This window comes from Madurella fahalii, assembly GCF_045866475.1.
Source record: "Madurella fahalii IFM 68171 DNA, scaffold_3, whole genome shotgun sequence".
NCBI lineage: Eukaryota > Fungi > Ascomycota > Sordariomycetes > Sordariales > Madurella > Madurella fahalii.
In genome coordinates this window covers 2,778,833-2,793,953 of record NW_027263973.1, presented here as the reverse complement: position 1 = coordinate 2,793,953, position 15,121 = coordinate 2,778,833, and the positions used below count along the sequence as shown (strand labels likewise).

Below are 15,121 nucleotides of genomic sequence, written 5' to 3'. Positions count from 1 at the left end.
GGCGCACCGGTGAAAGAGGTAACGGTGATCGTGACGGTTTCAGTGAGAAATACCGCCGAATCCGACACAACGGCGGCAGTTCCCCTGGGGCTTTTTAGTGACCAACCCCGGAACAAGATAACTCAAGCCGGGCAGGTACTCACGATCCGGAATCTGTCTGGGAACAGCCGTCCTCCTCGCACGCGCTGGCATCCGCAGTGCAGCACGATGCTTCTGTACCAGGCCGTAAACAGCAAACGAGTCCATCAGGGCAAGCCAGCGCGGTAGTGTTCCCCGCTTGACATGCAAGCCGCGTTGAGTTGGACGAGTTCTCATCATTGCCCGAGTCCTGTCTCTTTCCCCGCCAGCCACCAGCCCACTTGGCCCTCTGTCCATCGTCCGGTTGCTCTCCCCGCGGTTCTAATAGCCGTATGAGCCGTTGCCTGGTATCGACTTGGTCCCCGGGATAGTTTTGTGTGCTGCCGTCGGATGATGGCAACTGATCGCTTCGAGCAGCGACGGCAAGTCCCAAGAGAAGGGTTCCCAAACCCTGCAAGATCCTCATCCTCTGCCCGGTAGCATAATGAAATGCTGGGTCAGCCTTGAAGACGAAGATTGCGGGAGTCTGTTTTTGGAGGACAGGGAAACATATGGAGGACCGGCAATTTAGTGGGAAGCGGGATCAACGTGGAGTAAATAAAGAACAAACAAACGGCGAGGGCAGCATGGGGTTTGTGATCCAACAGGGGTAGGTAGGCAGAAGGGAAAGCGGGAATGGAACAGCGAACATTCCGGTGCCTGGGAAGGTGACGTCTAAGGGCAGGGACGAGGGCCATCACGAGATGGAGTACATGGCCTTCCAGACTGGGAGGCGATCTCGAATGCTAGACCAGATTCCCGAAGCCGAAATGACGCCAAGGCGTTCAAGGAAGCTCACGAGTACCAGACAGCTGTCCTTGGAGGCCAAGGCATAACACCAGTGTGGTGATCGCGGGCCGACTAGAACGGGCACCGTAGACTGACGTCGGCTTCCATGGACGGGGCCCAGTCAGATGCTGGGACGGGACAGATCCAGGCTTCTGCTCGTAAGGCTCTGACCGGCATCCGGATGCTCGAAAAGCTTCTGGAAGACATGGGAGAGTGGGACGGGATGTGGGGCTGTTTAATGCCTTGCGCAGAACTGAGAGGACCGCATAGGAGCGGGACGAAAAGGGAAGGCTGATGATGGAGAGATCGGATGACTAAGTCGTAGAACTGTCATGAGATCCGATCGAATGGAGGGAACGGGGCAGCCGCGGCAGGGCTCTCTTAATTGGGCTCTTAACCTGAGGCTCATTTCGCACAAGACGACCAAGGGTATCGCGTGAGATCACGTCGCCGATAGAGTGAGGCCCAAGGGAGACGAGGGCATTCGAGTCTGGCGCTGGGTTTCCCACATTGCCATCAGTAATGCGATGGGCTCGAATGCCGCAAACGCCCGCTGGAGCATTCGCGTAGCTTTGCCTCGCATATATCCCGAGATCTCACGGGAAGGCGAAGGGAGAGGGGGAGAGGGGGAGAGGGGGAGAGGGAGAGGGAGGGGGAGGGGTAACCGTCTGCTCGCCGCTGTCTTGGCCTGCGTAAGGTATAGAGGATTCGCCTGCTGCTTCGGATGACGGGTGCGTCCGAACGCAGGCGGCCCGTCCTAGCCTCGTCCATACTGCCATTCGAGCCATGCCGCCCAAGAGGGTTCGGACGGATAACAAGAGTCTGGTTGGGAGGTGGGCAGGCTGCAGATCAGGCCAGGATGACAGGGGTTCCCGACGAATGCAACGTCATTGCGCGCAGGAACAGGGTGGGTCCGATCTCGTGGGTTCATGCGAGGCGCTCGGAGCCGATGGTTGTGCCTTGCACATCGCTCGACGGTACTGCGCTTGTATCCCTGACGAAGCGGGGTTGGCACAATCTAAGGCTGCGTCCAGATCTCATCGAAGATCGGCGAGATTAGGTCGGTAAACAGACGGATGGCTTGCAGCACCGAACAGGGAAGCGATTGTGAAGCGCGAGCATTTGAAGGAGGACAACGAGCCAATTGACCATGCAAGAACTAGGCATTACTAGGAACCGGCTCAAACTCGTGACCTCGTTCTGCGGGATTGGTGTACGGGTAGTTGTGTACAGCGCACCTCGATGCAGCCAGAAGAGCACTTTGCAAGTGTGCCCGGAGACGGCCCTCAGCCGGCATCACCTGTCAACCATCCGCGGGGAGACTCCCTTCTTTGCTTGAACCATCTTCTGCCATACGAGGATATTGGTGAGTAGGCTAAGAATGTCAACCCATAGACACTCAAGGGCCCCAGACTCGTCATGACATCCCTTACTCACAGTTCGTTGACAAAGATTTAATTTATTCTACTACCTCTACCCCTGTGCCACCCACCCCAGGTATCAGAGTCCTTTAGAACGCCGCCCCAAAACGAGGCTGGCGTGATGACTGAAAGAGTGTGTAAATGCCCCAAAAGAATCAGCGTTCCCTAGTGCCAACAAAGATAAGTGCGGTGGTCTAGGCAAGTTCTCCCTCGTCAGAATGACGACCCATGGTCCGTCTCAACCAGAAACAGATTTCTCGTGGTTACTGGCCGGCCTCCACGACGCCGCATTCGCCCCTTCGCCCATCCTCGATACCGGGCTCAATCTGCTGGGACTATTAGGGTCGTTCATCCCAAGCACGAAGCTCTCCTGGCTGTCTCCCCATCGCCCGCTATAGCACTGGCTCCCCCGGCTACGCCTTGCCTCGCTTCTCGCATCACACCTACTCCGCCTCTTCTCCCGCTCGTCGTACCCAAGATACTGCTCATAATACCCCTCGAAGCCAACCGAACTCCTCCTCCGCTGCTCAGCGCCGACATCCCCATCACCCAGCAACCCCGTCCTATCTTCCCCGCCACCAGCAAGCGTTTGGCCCCGACTCCTCGGCGCCATGCTGCTCATAAAACTCCTCAAGCTGAGCGTCGTCGGTGTCCGGTGCGCAAGCATCGCCGGCGCCGGCGGTCCCGGCACCGGCGGCACGGCAGAAGCAGCAGCCACAGTAGCAGCAGCGTACGTACCCACGTCCGCCACGCTCGGGTTCTTGCTCCTGGCGCCTTGCGAGGCGGGCGTGGCGGGCTGCGTCCACGGATAGCCGTGATAACTGACGACGCTGGTGAGGTCCACGCTGGCGTCGTCGTCGTCGTCGTCATCGTCGTCGTGGTCGTCCCCGTCGTTGCCGGCGCTCCCCCTCCTCGCCCTCCTCCTCCTCCCCGCCGGCTGCTCCCCCATGCCCAGCCTAGGCCACAGCCTCGCCACCACCAGCCTCAGCGTCGGGGCGCTCGCGCAGATCAGCGCCATGTCCAGCTCCAGGATGGTCATGACGAAGAAGGCCAGCGTGTTGACCACGCCGACGCCGTCGCCGCTTGGCCGGTGGTTCGCCCGCAGCGAGAGCTGCAGCCGGATGAGGCTGGCGGCGATGACGAAGATGCTCAGGCTCAGCACCACCGCCAGCGCCGTCTTCTGCCGCGGCGGCAGGTCGGCCAGGCGCATGATGCAGGGGATGATGAGCAGAATCAGCCAGGCGTCGGTGGCCGCGTGCAGCGAGGTCGACGCGATGAGCAAGGGGTCGAAGGTGAAGCACTTCATGGGGAGCCCGAAGAAGAGGCCCGCCGACGGGTGGCACTGGAAGATGCTCATGAAGAGGAGCGGGCAGCCGAACAGGACGACCCCGATGACCGTCGCCCAGGCCAGCCGCCTCAGCAGCGGCCGCGACGCGAAGATGCGGAGGTAGAAGGCGAGGATGGAGAGCTTGGTCAGGCAGAGGCAGAGCTGGTAGAGGATCAGTCCGATGTAGGTGCGGAGGATGTACGGCCGGAGCGTGTCGGCCTGTGAGTAGTACACGGCCGGGTCGTAGTCGTAGTCGTCCGCGCCGTAGGAGTCGAGGGCTGCGTCCGGGCTGCTGCTGAGGATGGTGGCGCTGCGGATGCGCGGCGACTGCGCTGCGATGCTGTAGACGACGCACACGGCCGTGGAAAACGCCCAGGCGAGGACGATGAGGGTATCGTCAAGAAACCATTTTCGGAGGAGGAAGAGCCGGGACCAGCTCCGCGTGACGATGAAGGCTGTGCAGACGATGTGTGGGACTAAGATGCCGAAGAGGACACCGGGGATGACGGAGGAGCCGCCCTGCTTCGACGTCAGGGGCTGCTCTCGCAAGAAAGGAGGGCGTGGGTTACCTCGCTGCCATCGCCATCACGATCTACCGTAGCAGGTGTGGCATTGGCTAGAACCATGGGGACGCTGAGGCCGAATTCTGTGTAACCGGCCTCAGTGATCGCGGGACCTGCCATCTTTTGCTCCCAGTGCGAATGAACGGTCCCCAACCTGGCGCTCCAGGCTCGCGATGTGCTACCTGCTCATGGATCGGATATTTGCTTGCCCATGCGATTTTCCCAGTATGCTGTTGGTGCAACTGGACTCGAGCCCTTGGGATGTCTGTACTGGACTTTGAAGGTCGAACGGGAACACCGGCCTTGGGCAAATCCAGAAAAAGGAAAGGGAACCCCCGGGACCAGTAACACGGGCCCGGTGGGATATTTCATCTCTCCACGACCCCATCCACTCCATATTACAACGACAGACACGCTACCAAGGCAGTGCCGTGCAAGGTCATCAAGATAGAGTGCTCGGCCGCACGCACCCGCCCCAACCAGGCCCGGGACTAGGACTCGGATGGCTGCTGAGAGTGTACTCCCGTGGTTTGCGGGAGAAGACACGGAATAAAGCACCTCGTGGAGACATCTCGTGTCATATGATTGGTTCCTCAGCCGGCAGCCGGGGGTGGTGCAGCGGATTGAGGCAGAATTCGCATGCGGAGGCGGGATGGGGACTTTGCGGGGTGCGTGCGGTTGAACGAAATATATAGGTCAATGCCGGCCATTAGGGCGAACTAGTATACGGTGCCGTGGATCGCGCGAAGCCTGCGTCATCGCTGGGCTCGCTTGATCGTGGGTGGCGAGAGGCTGCAGCAATATATCTTTTCTCCATTTGCCGTCCGACGGACGATATTGGCCTCCGTCGCGGGCCGATTTCGACATTTTCCTGACTGGTGTCTCGAAGACCTGGACGGGAACGGCGCATGGGAAGATAGTAGGAGTCATGCCTGGCCAGCCAGAGCTCTCAGCCGAGACCGCTGGAGACTGTGGAAAACTAAGAAGCACCCCAAGCCGTGAACCGACGTATCCGTTCCGCTCATTGTGGTATCGTGGGCTCATAAAAGCGGATATCTGCCGAACTTGGCATCCAGGGTCCCCGATGTGTCCGGGTCCTCCGACGCTCACTTCCGCTTCGGTCAACTGGAAGCCCGGCTGGGGTGCCATGACGGCTCCCGGGACCCAGCGTGCAGGAGGCACGGGTAGAGTGGTCGCGACGGTTGCCAATTGCTTGCCCCTCTGCCGTCTACCTGACTTGTCAACTGCCTATCGGTGCGGGCTGCAGACTGAAAGAACACTCCCATGCGGAGGAAGAATATGTGCAACTTCCTGACTAAAATGTGGCTGGCCATGCGGCTGGCCATGCGGCGACTGCCTCCGCTGAATATCTCCAATGAAGACATGTCCAACTTTGCCCCCGCTGCAAGATCCATCTCGCGGAGAAAAGATCTCTTGGGCTATCCAAGATAGCCAGATCGGGAGCCAAGAAGAAAATGCGGTGCGTTTTCGCTTCGCACGGCTTAGCGTCTCCCCACAAATGTAACGCTACTATGTAACCATTCTCGCGGCACATTGCGGGGGAAGAAAGGTCAGAGCCCCATCCCAGCTTGCGTGCGAGTCTATGTCCAATCCCAACAGCAGCTCAGCCCTGATGTCTTCGGAAAGCGTGACGATGCACGGCAGAGATCGAGTGGTTCGCCCTATCGTCCGTTCGGTAGCGAAAAATGCGTTCGAGCACGGCCTCCCGAGCGACACCATCCTCCTCTCCCTGACCAAGGATTTCAGAGCTTTCTCTTGACTAGACCTCTCCAGAAGTCAAAGCTGTTCTCGTCGCTCTGCAGCGCCCATACCTTCCCCGTCGACCTCAGCGCGCCATTGACGCCGTCCCCTGCCACTTCTTCCGCCTTCAGCATCCCCCAATCCCTCGTGATTCCCAGGACACGCGCCTTGACCCCGCCCTCGGCCTCGAGGGTGACAATCTGGTTGGAATGCAACCAATTCTGGTAGTACCTTTCCTCCAGTCCTCGCGAGAAGCCGTCACGACAGAACTCTTCATAGAGGGCCTCCAGACGGGTTAGGATCCGGGCGAGCAGCCGTTCGATTTGGAAGCGTGCTAGTCGTTTGCCGCCACTCACCAGCGGCAAGAGGGCGTCAAGGCTGGTGGTTGGCCGACTGTTGTTGGTGTTGATACCGATTCCTAGGACCACCTGGTAGTTCCCTGATGAATAGGCGCAGTTTGACAGAATCCCCCCTATCTTCACGTAGGACACCTCATCTGGCTTGTTGGGGTCCCTGGCGTAAATATCGTTGGGCCATTTGAGCTTGACGGGAAGCTCTGAATAGCCGCTGTCGTACGACTTGATTGCCTCGACAATGGCAACGGCGGCGAGGTACTGGATGAAGACGATCGGACGAGACGCGGCATAGTGACCTGGATGATTGATGACGGTCGACATGAGCAAACTGCCAGGAGGCGCTACCCAGACATTGGTACCTCGGCCACGGCCCGCTACCTGCGTTGTCGCGGTGAGTGTGAACCCGGTGGGCAGCTTCGAGAGCAGGTTGTAGTTTCTGCGCTTGCTGTTAGATCATCAAGCCTCCTCCACGGCTGGGATGCTCACTTCTCAAGCAAGGTGTTCGTGCTGGTGACCACCTCGCCATACATCAGCACATCGCCCCATCGTTCTGCTTCAGGCTCCTTGGCTCTGAACTCGCAGAGACTCGAGTAGTACACCGCGTGGTTAAAATAGGGCGTCTCCTTGGGCTCCGGCCAGCCACTCTCGTGAGAAACGATACGCTTCGGAATTCGGCTGTAGTCTGCCGTCGGGTCTGGTGAGACGCGGCCGGTGTTCCTTTTGGATGCTTCGAACTCGGTCGAGAGTGCCTGGCTTAAGGACGCCAACGACCATCTCGAATCCGGCTTCTCGAGATGGAAAATGTCATTCTCTCCTTTGATATACTCTTCACCATCTGCTTTTGTTATTATATCGTTGAAAGAGTGCATAATCTCGCCGACCTCGGTGTGACGAAGGGAGGAGAAGTGGATCTTGGAGAGGCTGGGCGCGGCCGATGTTCCTTGACTGGCCTCTAGGCCGAGTTTTTGGAGACACGCCTTCAAGAACGCTGTTCTTGCATCCCCGTCGGCTGTCAATTCGTCGAGGAGGGTATCATATCCTGGGACATCCGGCTGCCGGTTCAGATTAACGGCGTCAAACCTACGACGTCTTAGATGACACTCGCAAAACGGGCATCCATTTACTCACTCGGGATGCGGGCCTGTGACAATAGCACCTCCATCGCCAACTCGGCAATACACCACAGCGGCTTTGGATGCCCCAGATTCCACTGCGAGATCGTCGGCATACTCGGCAAGTATCTCAACGACGTTGGAGTCGGTGCCGATCTTGTCGGCGTCGACGAACACTCCGCCGCCGTTGTAATAGCATCTGAAGCTATCCGCGAGCGCCGCGGAGTCTGGAAAGGCTTCCTTTTTCACCACAACTTTGGCAGCCTTTGCGCCGCGTTCGCTGTGGTAAGCGAACCCTCTGAACGCGCCGCCCCGGCATGTCCCAGGGAAAAATGCTAGCTCCCGGGCGCCTACAACCTCCAGCTCCCGATTTCCAACCTCAAATTCGCATCGCCGGCTCCCATAGTAGCCGCCGGCGCAGAAACCCAGGTAGGCACCTCCGCGGCGGACGAACTGGGCGATACTACGGTTGCCGGCGCCATTGAGAACACGGCAATACCCGAGATCGGCGCCGCCCGGAAATACAAGGAGCGCGCATGTGGGAGCCCACGGTTCCTTGAGGAGCGCCGACTCGGTGATGGGGATCACTGCATAGTTGGGCGACAACAGGCGACGCAGCGAGTAGATGCAGTGCCGCACAGATTCGACGGTCGATCCCGTCCCTAAAGACAGTGAGCCGGAGGAAACACGTGCAAAGAATTCAAGAGAGAACGAAAGGGTTTCCTGACCTGTGTAGACCAAAACGTTGAGTTTTCGAGATGTCATGTCAAGTGCCGGGGGCCTGACGACGGTTCGGATTCCGAATGCGCAAAATGTGAGGCGTGATCTTGGGGCCGACCGCTAAAACTTGAACTTCTCAACAAAAAACCGCCTTGGGCAATGTTCTGTGCCCGAGCCTAATACGATCAGCAATGTCAAAGGAAAACGCTCAGCCAAAGCCAGAGCAGCGAGCTCCTGCCGTCAAACCCGATGACGACGAACCGGATCCTTGGTGAGTCGCAATGCACCGTCCGTCGAGCCTGATGGAGTGCTGCTCTCGAGCGTTGGCCGAAGCAAGACTTTGCCTGCCTTGGTCGTACGTTCCTAGCAGAATTTTCTAGCTCACTGAATGCGGCAATGCTGCAGGGACAGGCGCATCTTCAGCACCGGCTGCGCAGGTAAGTTCCATCCACGCACCCAAGAAACTGGATACTGGGTCCGCCCCGATGAGATTTCCGGGGCTGTTGAGGTTCGGCGCAGCAGGCCGGGTATTGCCGGATGCGGGACGACCCGCTTGCTGATGATGTCCATGACAGACGAGAATTTAAAGATGACCGACTGCTACTACGAGACGAAGGATTGGAGGGCGTGTCAAGATGAGGTATGTACGGCTCGAAACATGGGAAAATTCGTGATGGACAGCTAGGCTCACTGGAGACAACGTCGAGCAGTTGGAGAAATTCAAGCAGTGCTGGAGGGCGCGGGGGAACAATAAGAGGACCAAGACGAAGGATGCGTAACATCGACGGCTCTTCTGTAAGACGCGAGATTGTACAAATAAACAGTTGATAGTAATGGATGACCGGGAATACATCATTAACCCTGATTCGTCCGACTGATTCGTTCGGCTCGCTGTCCTCGTTCAAGTGAGCTGCGCTGAACCCGTTCTCTTCAGGATGTTTTACACCCTTGTGCAAGCGCCAAGATGCCCAAGCTCCCAGCAACCTTGACGACCACCCAAGAATTTCTCCCACTCCTGGTCCCACCGTCGGTCAACATCACCACCACCGCCAACCATCCAGACAAGATGCCCTCCCGTGTCTCACAAGTATGCCGCCCTATTCTGTCAGCATCGACAGGGCTACTGTTTCTCCGAGCGTCTAGCCCCCGGGCAACGAATCTAGCGATCGTTGCGTCGCAAACGGCCTCCATCTCTTCCAGAGCTGCACCCTCTTCATCCCGTGTGCGCGCGGTGCCCGCGTCAAAAAATGCCAATCAAGGCGTGATTGACCCCCAAGCCGCCATCCCGCAGGCCGCAACTGTGGCCGACGTCGATCCGACGCTGGCCGCGCAAATACCTACTCCCGAGAGCAGCGGCAGCGCCCTATCCCCGGCATTCGCCGCCGCACTCAGCGGCAACGGCAACGGGAACGGCAACGGCACAGGGCCAGACGGCCAAGCCATTGACTGGTCCTCATCCTTCCACGGCCTCTCGACGACGCCCTTTAGCCCCGAGACGGCGGCCGTGCTGATGCAGACGCTGGACCCGATCGATATCGAGATCAAGCCGGACGGCATTATCTACCTGCCCGAGATCAAGTACCGGCGGATCCTAAACAAGGCATTCGGTCCGGGCGGTTGGGGCCTGGCACCACGGGGGGAGCTGGTGGTGGGCGAGAAGGTGGTGACGAGGGAATACGCACTGGTCGTGCATGGGCGGTAAGAAGCCCGACTGAACGTCGTGCCCCCTGTTCCATTCTGATCGCCATACCCAACAGGTTCATTGCGCAAGCGCGTGGCGAATGCCAATACTTTTCCGAGGAGACAATCCCTACAGCCGGCGAAGGGTGCAAGTCCAACGCGTTACTGCGGTGCTGCAAAGACCTGGGCATCGCATCGGAGCTGTGGGACCCCCGCTTCATCCGCGCCTTCAAGAAGGCACATTGCCATGAAATCTGGGTAGAGCACGTCGTGACCAAGAAGCGCCGACAGGTTTGGACGCGGAAGGACAGTGAGCCCGCGTATCCGTACCAGCCGGTCAAATCGGCGGGGGCGAGGGTTTGATGATACACAGAGAAGCATAGAGCGGCCGGTAAAGACGGATTCGGAGCACGGAACCATTGTTGCTCGGGATGAAATAGAACACGGGGCGTACTAGGATATGCCCGCTGTATTTTAGTTGTACATGTACCATGCCCAGGCACAAACGCTTCTACTTCTACCAGTCGCTACTTGGAAGCGGCATAAACGCATGCGACGCCACATCTATCTCGCCAGTTCAGGTAAGACAACTAACGGAGCATCACATCCACAGCAGAAAAAGCATGGCCTCACAGCCCCATTCGGAGCTAGCACCTCGTGTCAGGTCTAGAACATAATCCCATCAAAAGCCATCCGAGAGCCTAGATAACAACGCCAGTCCCAAGCCTGCCCATGCCATATCCCGAATCCATGTTCCGAAGAGATCTAATAACACCATGCTGCGCCCCAGCATACATCCCGAAGCACCCAAGCCAACAGACAGCATCAAAACACCGTCCATTACTTCTCCAGCCCCGAACTCATCCCTTCATTACCGCCCGCCCCGCCCCAACCCCACGGAATCCAGCCCCCTCTCGATCCCTCCCCCCGACCCTGACCCTGACCCTGACCCTGACCACCGCCACCAGTCCCCTCCTGCACCCCCCTCCTCCGAACCCCACTCCCACTCCCGCGGTCAGCAGCAACCGCGGCGGCATCCATATCGCCCTCATCCCCGCTCTCAGCCTCGAGCTTCTCAAAGTCCGCCTCGGACCGGCTCTTGCTCAGCGCCGACGCGACGCTCTGCTCGCTAAACGAGCGCCTCTCGCTGCGGCTCCTACTTCCACTCCCACTTCCGCTCCCGCTCCCGCTCCCGCTCCCACTTGGCCGCCGTTGCTCCCGATCATCTGCGCCGTCGGCCCCACCCTCAACCTCCTCCGCCTCGGCCCGGTCCAGCGCCGACAGCACCACCCGCAGCCGCTCCCGCTGGGCCTGGATGAAGGAGACCCGGGTCTGCGCGGGGGCGGAGCGGACGGATTCGGGGATGAGCCACGAGGCGAGGCTGAGGTTGGAAGTGGGCGCAGTTATCGTTGTTGCTGTTGCCGCTGCTGTTGTTGTGGAGGGCGACGAGGAGGGGATGGCGGCGCTGACGGCCGAGGCGAGGAGGTTGTAGAAATCGGATGCGGGTGTGGCGGCGGACGCGGGCGCGGGCGCGGACGTGGCCCACCTCGTCGAGGGGAGGGTGAAGCGCGCGAGGAGGGCTTGCGTGTACGACTGCGCGGTTTGGGGTTCCGGCGGGGCGGCGGCGGCTTCGGGTGAGGGAGGCAGGCCCAGGACGTTGGTCTTTAGGAGCTCGATCGCGCGCTTGATATAGGCGATGCCCGCCGAGCGGAGGCGCTCGTGCGCCGAGGCGATGAACTCTTCGATGGCGGTCTCGTTTTCTTCGAGCTTCGGGTGGATGTATTCCTCGTAGATGAAGCGGGCGCCCTGGGTTTGGGGGAGGACGAGGTAGAGGAGGAAGAGGAGACGGATGTATGCGTAAAAGGGGACCCTAAGAACGGTTAGACGGGGAAAATCGCGCGAGAGGAAGGGAGTGAGGGGAGGGGACGTACCAGACGAGAATCCATTCTGTCCATGACTCAACGAGGAGCGCGCAAGCGAGAACAACCCAGTACATCAGCCATGGCGTGAGCTGGGCGGGGTCTGATGTCTTGAGGGCCTTGTAGCTTGCAAAAAGCGGGAAGAGGAAGGACGCGACGGAGCTATGGGAGTTGCGGTCAGTTTTGCAGGTGATATTTGGAGATTGAGGGGTATGACGCACGAGAGGAGCTTGGCGAAGATGTCAAACATGGTTTGTTAAGCCCGGCCGCGCAATAAGAGGTCTTGCGAGTGCGATCTACGTTGTGTCTGCAGAGGAGGAACGGTGCAGAGAATATACGGACGGGAGACAATAAAGGGCTACGCCGGGCTTCGGTGGTTGACGTTTTAAGAGGGGCCCGAGCAGCTTTGAAGGGGTTTGTCGAAAGCAAGGCAAGGCGCGGCACGGGAGCAGCCCAGCAGACCAGCTGAGCAAAGAGCAAGGGACACCGAATGCGGAGAGCCCCACCCGCAACCCCAGGTGTAAGACACCCACGCTCACCACCGTACACAAGCTGATCCCGCGCAGATGTCGAGTATTTGCCGCTCTAGGTGCCACCTATGGCATATGGTATATGGACAAGGTAACCAGTGGAGAGAATCCTTAGTGATTCCCTGATGAGTTTTGCAATGTCTACGACATCTACCTAGGTAGAGAGGACAAACGCCGTGCGAGAGCAGTGGCGCATCACCCCTCATCTTCCCCACGCTCCCTTGTCAAGTGGAGTTAAGGTAAGGGTACCTAAGCTAGTTCTGCTTCCTGCAAAACAACCTCGCAAAGCCCGATGTCAATCGGGCGCGGTCAACTCATACTTGACCAGTCCTCCCAATCCCGAACAGTACAGCAGTAAAACTGCCTTGTAATCTTCCTTACGAAAACACCCCCCCCCCCCCCCCCCCCAAAAAAAAAAAAACAAAGCGAGATTGCGAGTCGCACCATGTCGGACGCTCATTCGGCAACCACGCTCCTCTCTGCCATCCTCCACATCACTGAAGACAGGATTGTACCTCTGACACGCGCGGGGGTTTCATCGGGCAGCAAGGTGTTTGGCGCCGCCATCCTGGCTCGCTCGGATCTTGCTGTTGTGACGGCCGCAACCAACAATGAGCGAGTGTCGCCGCTTCTCCATGGTGAGATCAATTGCATACAGGAGTTCTTCGCCTCCCCCGTTGAGGGTCGCCCAGCCACCAAAGAATGCATCTTCTTCGCAACGCATGAGCCGTGCTCGCTCTGCCTGAGCGGCATCACCTGGGCGGATTTCAACGAGTTCTACTACCTGTTCACCTACGAGGACAGCCGGGATATGTTCTCGATTCCCTATGATATCGACATACTAGAGCAAGTCTTCCGCGTTCCCGGTCCCTCCGACACGGACGAGACACTGGCTTCCCGGCCACTGTACAACCGCAAGAACAAGTTCTTTGTCGCCAAGAGCCTGGTTGATCTGCTTAACGAGGTTGCGGACGAGGCCGAGCGGAAGCATTGGGCTGACGAGATTGCCAGAGCCAAGGAGCTCTACACATCACTCAGCTCAACTTACCAGGAGGGGAAGAAGGCTGGAGCTGAGAGCGCCAGCGTCTGGAAATGATGGCCCGTTCATTCCATCTTCTCTTGCGTAGGCGCGGAGCCTGCATCATGAGAGGCCAACAACCGATTTCCCGGTTGAAGCTACTACCCTGCACCCTTCGTTCCCACCCTCGCTCCGTACCAAATCATCAAGCTAGCTCCCATGTTGTTTCTCAAGATTCATCTAGCGGCACGGCTCAACTTGACCATCCACAATCACTTTCATTTCTCCAAGAGCTCGATATTCCATGACAAATGCCTGCCTGCGAGAGCAGCAATCTGCTCGATCACCAGCGCTTCCACGGCAGCCAGAGCTAGTGCCCGCCAACGACGCCTTCGACCATTATGGTAAAGTGGTAAACGCCCAGCAGTTGCGTAGTCGAGGTCGAGAAGTTCAATATGGTGGGTCCTGGTGGTCGAGCAGGTCGGAGATGAAGCGGCTTGGTATGCGAAGCCGAAGTACCACAGCCGACGCTTGCATGTGACAGATGACGGATGCCCCGTAACCAAGCAGCCCGAGAAGCTATAAGCATTCGGGAAAGTGCGATTCTGAGGTGCCATAGGAGAGAATGCCCTCGCCACGTCACCCAAAAGCAACGCTACCACCTCCCTTGAACCATCATGTTAGCGTGTAAGATATGCAAAGCAAGAAGAAAAACTCCAACAGGGAACAGCTGCGACTCGTTATGTTGGTCCCCGAACGAGATCCCTGAGTCCACGAGCAAAGGGTAGGCCGGGACGCGTAGGTCCACTTGCGATACTAAGAGGGTGCTAAGCTCGACTAAAGGGTTCGTGAACGCTTCTTATGATGCGGAATTCAGGGCTTCGGGAGAGTAGGCGCGGACTAGAAGTTGGAGAGAGGAGTCAAGCAGATTAGGTAGACATGATGGAGGGGGAGAAAAGACGCCCATGATTATGAGAAGGGACATGCACGTTATGCGGAACTGGCTTAGAGGATACACCAATACTAACAATCATATACTTGAAATCAAACTGTCCATCGCATGCCACGACAACGAGCGTGCTTATGCTTGAGATACAGGGCTGCCACTATAGAGAGAGCGTTAACTGGCCCTGGCCGTGGCGTCTCAAAGCAAAATGGGTTTGCTAATGCAAATTTCGGACCCGTTGGACCAGGTGATCTACCAGAATAACTTGGCTTTGAAAAGGTAGGCCTGTCTATTGTGAGTGAAGGTTCCATCATCAGCTCAGCTCGAAGCCTAGTGGTTGCTGATCCTCGACCCTAACCTAGAGATTCAGCGACTTTGTTTACCTTCACCTAGTCTATGCATGTTATTGACGCTATCTAGCGGTGATGCGCTGATTAGATATGCATCGGTGACTTGCCGTTGTAAGGAACCTTCGTGGTATAGGCAATTTACTACTGTGGTAGGTAAGCCATTGAAAGTTCTAGCGTTTGAGGACCAGGAAGGCTAGTACCAATATGATCCAGGACCCGGGCTCGATGCAATTCACAGCTCATCAGGACCAAATCCAGTTTTGCAGCTTGCTTTTGCGTTAAACGCGCTTGCTTTAGTCTATTTGGCAACCATCACTGTCGTTGCCGAAACTTGGTCGGGCTCCATCGACATATCCCGTCAGTACCCGGGTTCAAAGCAAGCGGCAGAAATCATCAGCACCCAGCGCATTCAGCCACCAACGCTCATGATATGCTCAAGCTAAAACGCTAGCCTTTAGCGTATTGTAGGTTCCAATCGAGTGTCAAGAGCATCATGCCACAGGCAACGTTGA

The 15,121-nt window shown here is 57.9% G+C and overlaps 6 protein-coding genes across 6 annotated transcripts; 3 read left to right on the top strand and 3 right to left on the bottom strand.

Moving 5' to 3' along the window:
* Positions 1–2,565: 2,565 nt before the first annotated feature.
* MFIFM68171_06290 (Rhodopsin domain-containing protein) lies at positions 2,566–4,337 on the bottom strand (the record flags this gene model as incomplete). Its single annotated transcript, XM_071061710.1, has 2 exons — positions 2,566–4,173; positions 4,224–4,337. 2 exons carry the CDS (start codon positions 4,335–4,337, stop codon positions 2,566–2,568), a joined length of 1,722 nt encoding a protein of 573 aa, XP_070917811.1.
* A 1,643-nt stretch (positions 4,338–5,980) lies between these two features.
* BPL1 (biotin holocarboxylase synthetase) lies at positions 5,981–8,211 on the bottom strand (the record flags this gene model as incomplete). Its single annotated transcript, XM_071061709.1, has 4 exons — positions 5,981–6,770; positions 6,821–7,414; positions 7,463–8,108; positions 8,175–8,211. 4 exons carry the CDS (start codon positions 8,209–8,211, stop codon positions 5,981–5,983), a joined length of 2,067 nt encoding a protein of 688 aa, XP_070917810.1.
* A 146-nt stretch (positions 8,212–8,357) lies between these two features.
* MFIFM68171_06288 (Cytochrome oxidase assembly factor 4) lies at positions 8,358–8,945 on the top strand (the record flags this gene model as incomplete). Its single annotated transcript, XM_071061708.1, has 4 exons — positions 8,358–8,437; positions 8,572–8,603; positions 8,742–8,806; positions 8,877–8,945. The coding sequence occupies 4 exons, from the start codon at positions 8,358–8,360 to the stop codon at positions 8,943–8,945; spliced, it is 246 nt and encodes an 81-aa protein (XP_070917809.1).
* Positions 8,946–9,130: 185 nt separating this feature from the next.
* On the top strand, positions 9,131–10,209 carry MFIFM68171_06287 (Mitochondrial genome maintenance protein MGM101; the record flags this gene model as incomplete). The annotated part of the gene is made up of 2 exons (XM_071061707.1): positions 9,131–9,864; positions 9,924–10,209. 2 exons carry the CDS (start codon positions 9,131–9,133, stop codon positions 10,207–10,209), a joined length of 1,020 nt encoding a protein of 339 aa, XP_070917808.1.
* Positions 10,210–10,686: 477 nt separating this feature from the next.
* MFIFM68171_06286 (Receptor expression-enhancing protein 2) lies at positions 10,687–12,015 on the bottom strand (the record flags this gene model as incomplete). The annotated part of the gene is made up of 3 exons (XM_071061706.1): positions 10,687–11,716; positions 11,778–11,927; positions 11,987–12,015. The coding sequence occupies 3 exons, from the start codon at positions 12,013–12,015 to the stop codon at positions 10,687–10,689; spliced, it is 1,209 nt and encodes a 402-aa protein (XP_070917807.1).
* A 725-nt stretch (positions 12,016–12,740) lies between these two features.
* Positions 12,741–13,391, top strand: MFIFM68171_06285 (CMP/dCMP-type deaminase domain-containing protein; the record flags this gene model as incomplete). Its single annotated transcript, XM_071061705.1, has 1 exon — positions 12,741–13,391. The coding sequence occupies one exon, from the start codon at positions 12,741–12,743 to the stop codon at positions 13,389–13,391; it is 651 nt and encodes a 216-aa protein (XP_070917806.1).
* Between the last annotated feature and the right edge of the window lie 1,730 nt (positions 13,392–15,121).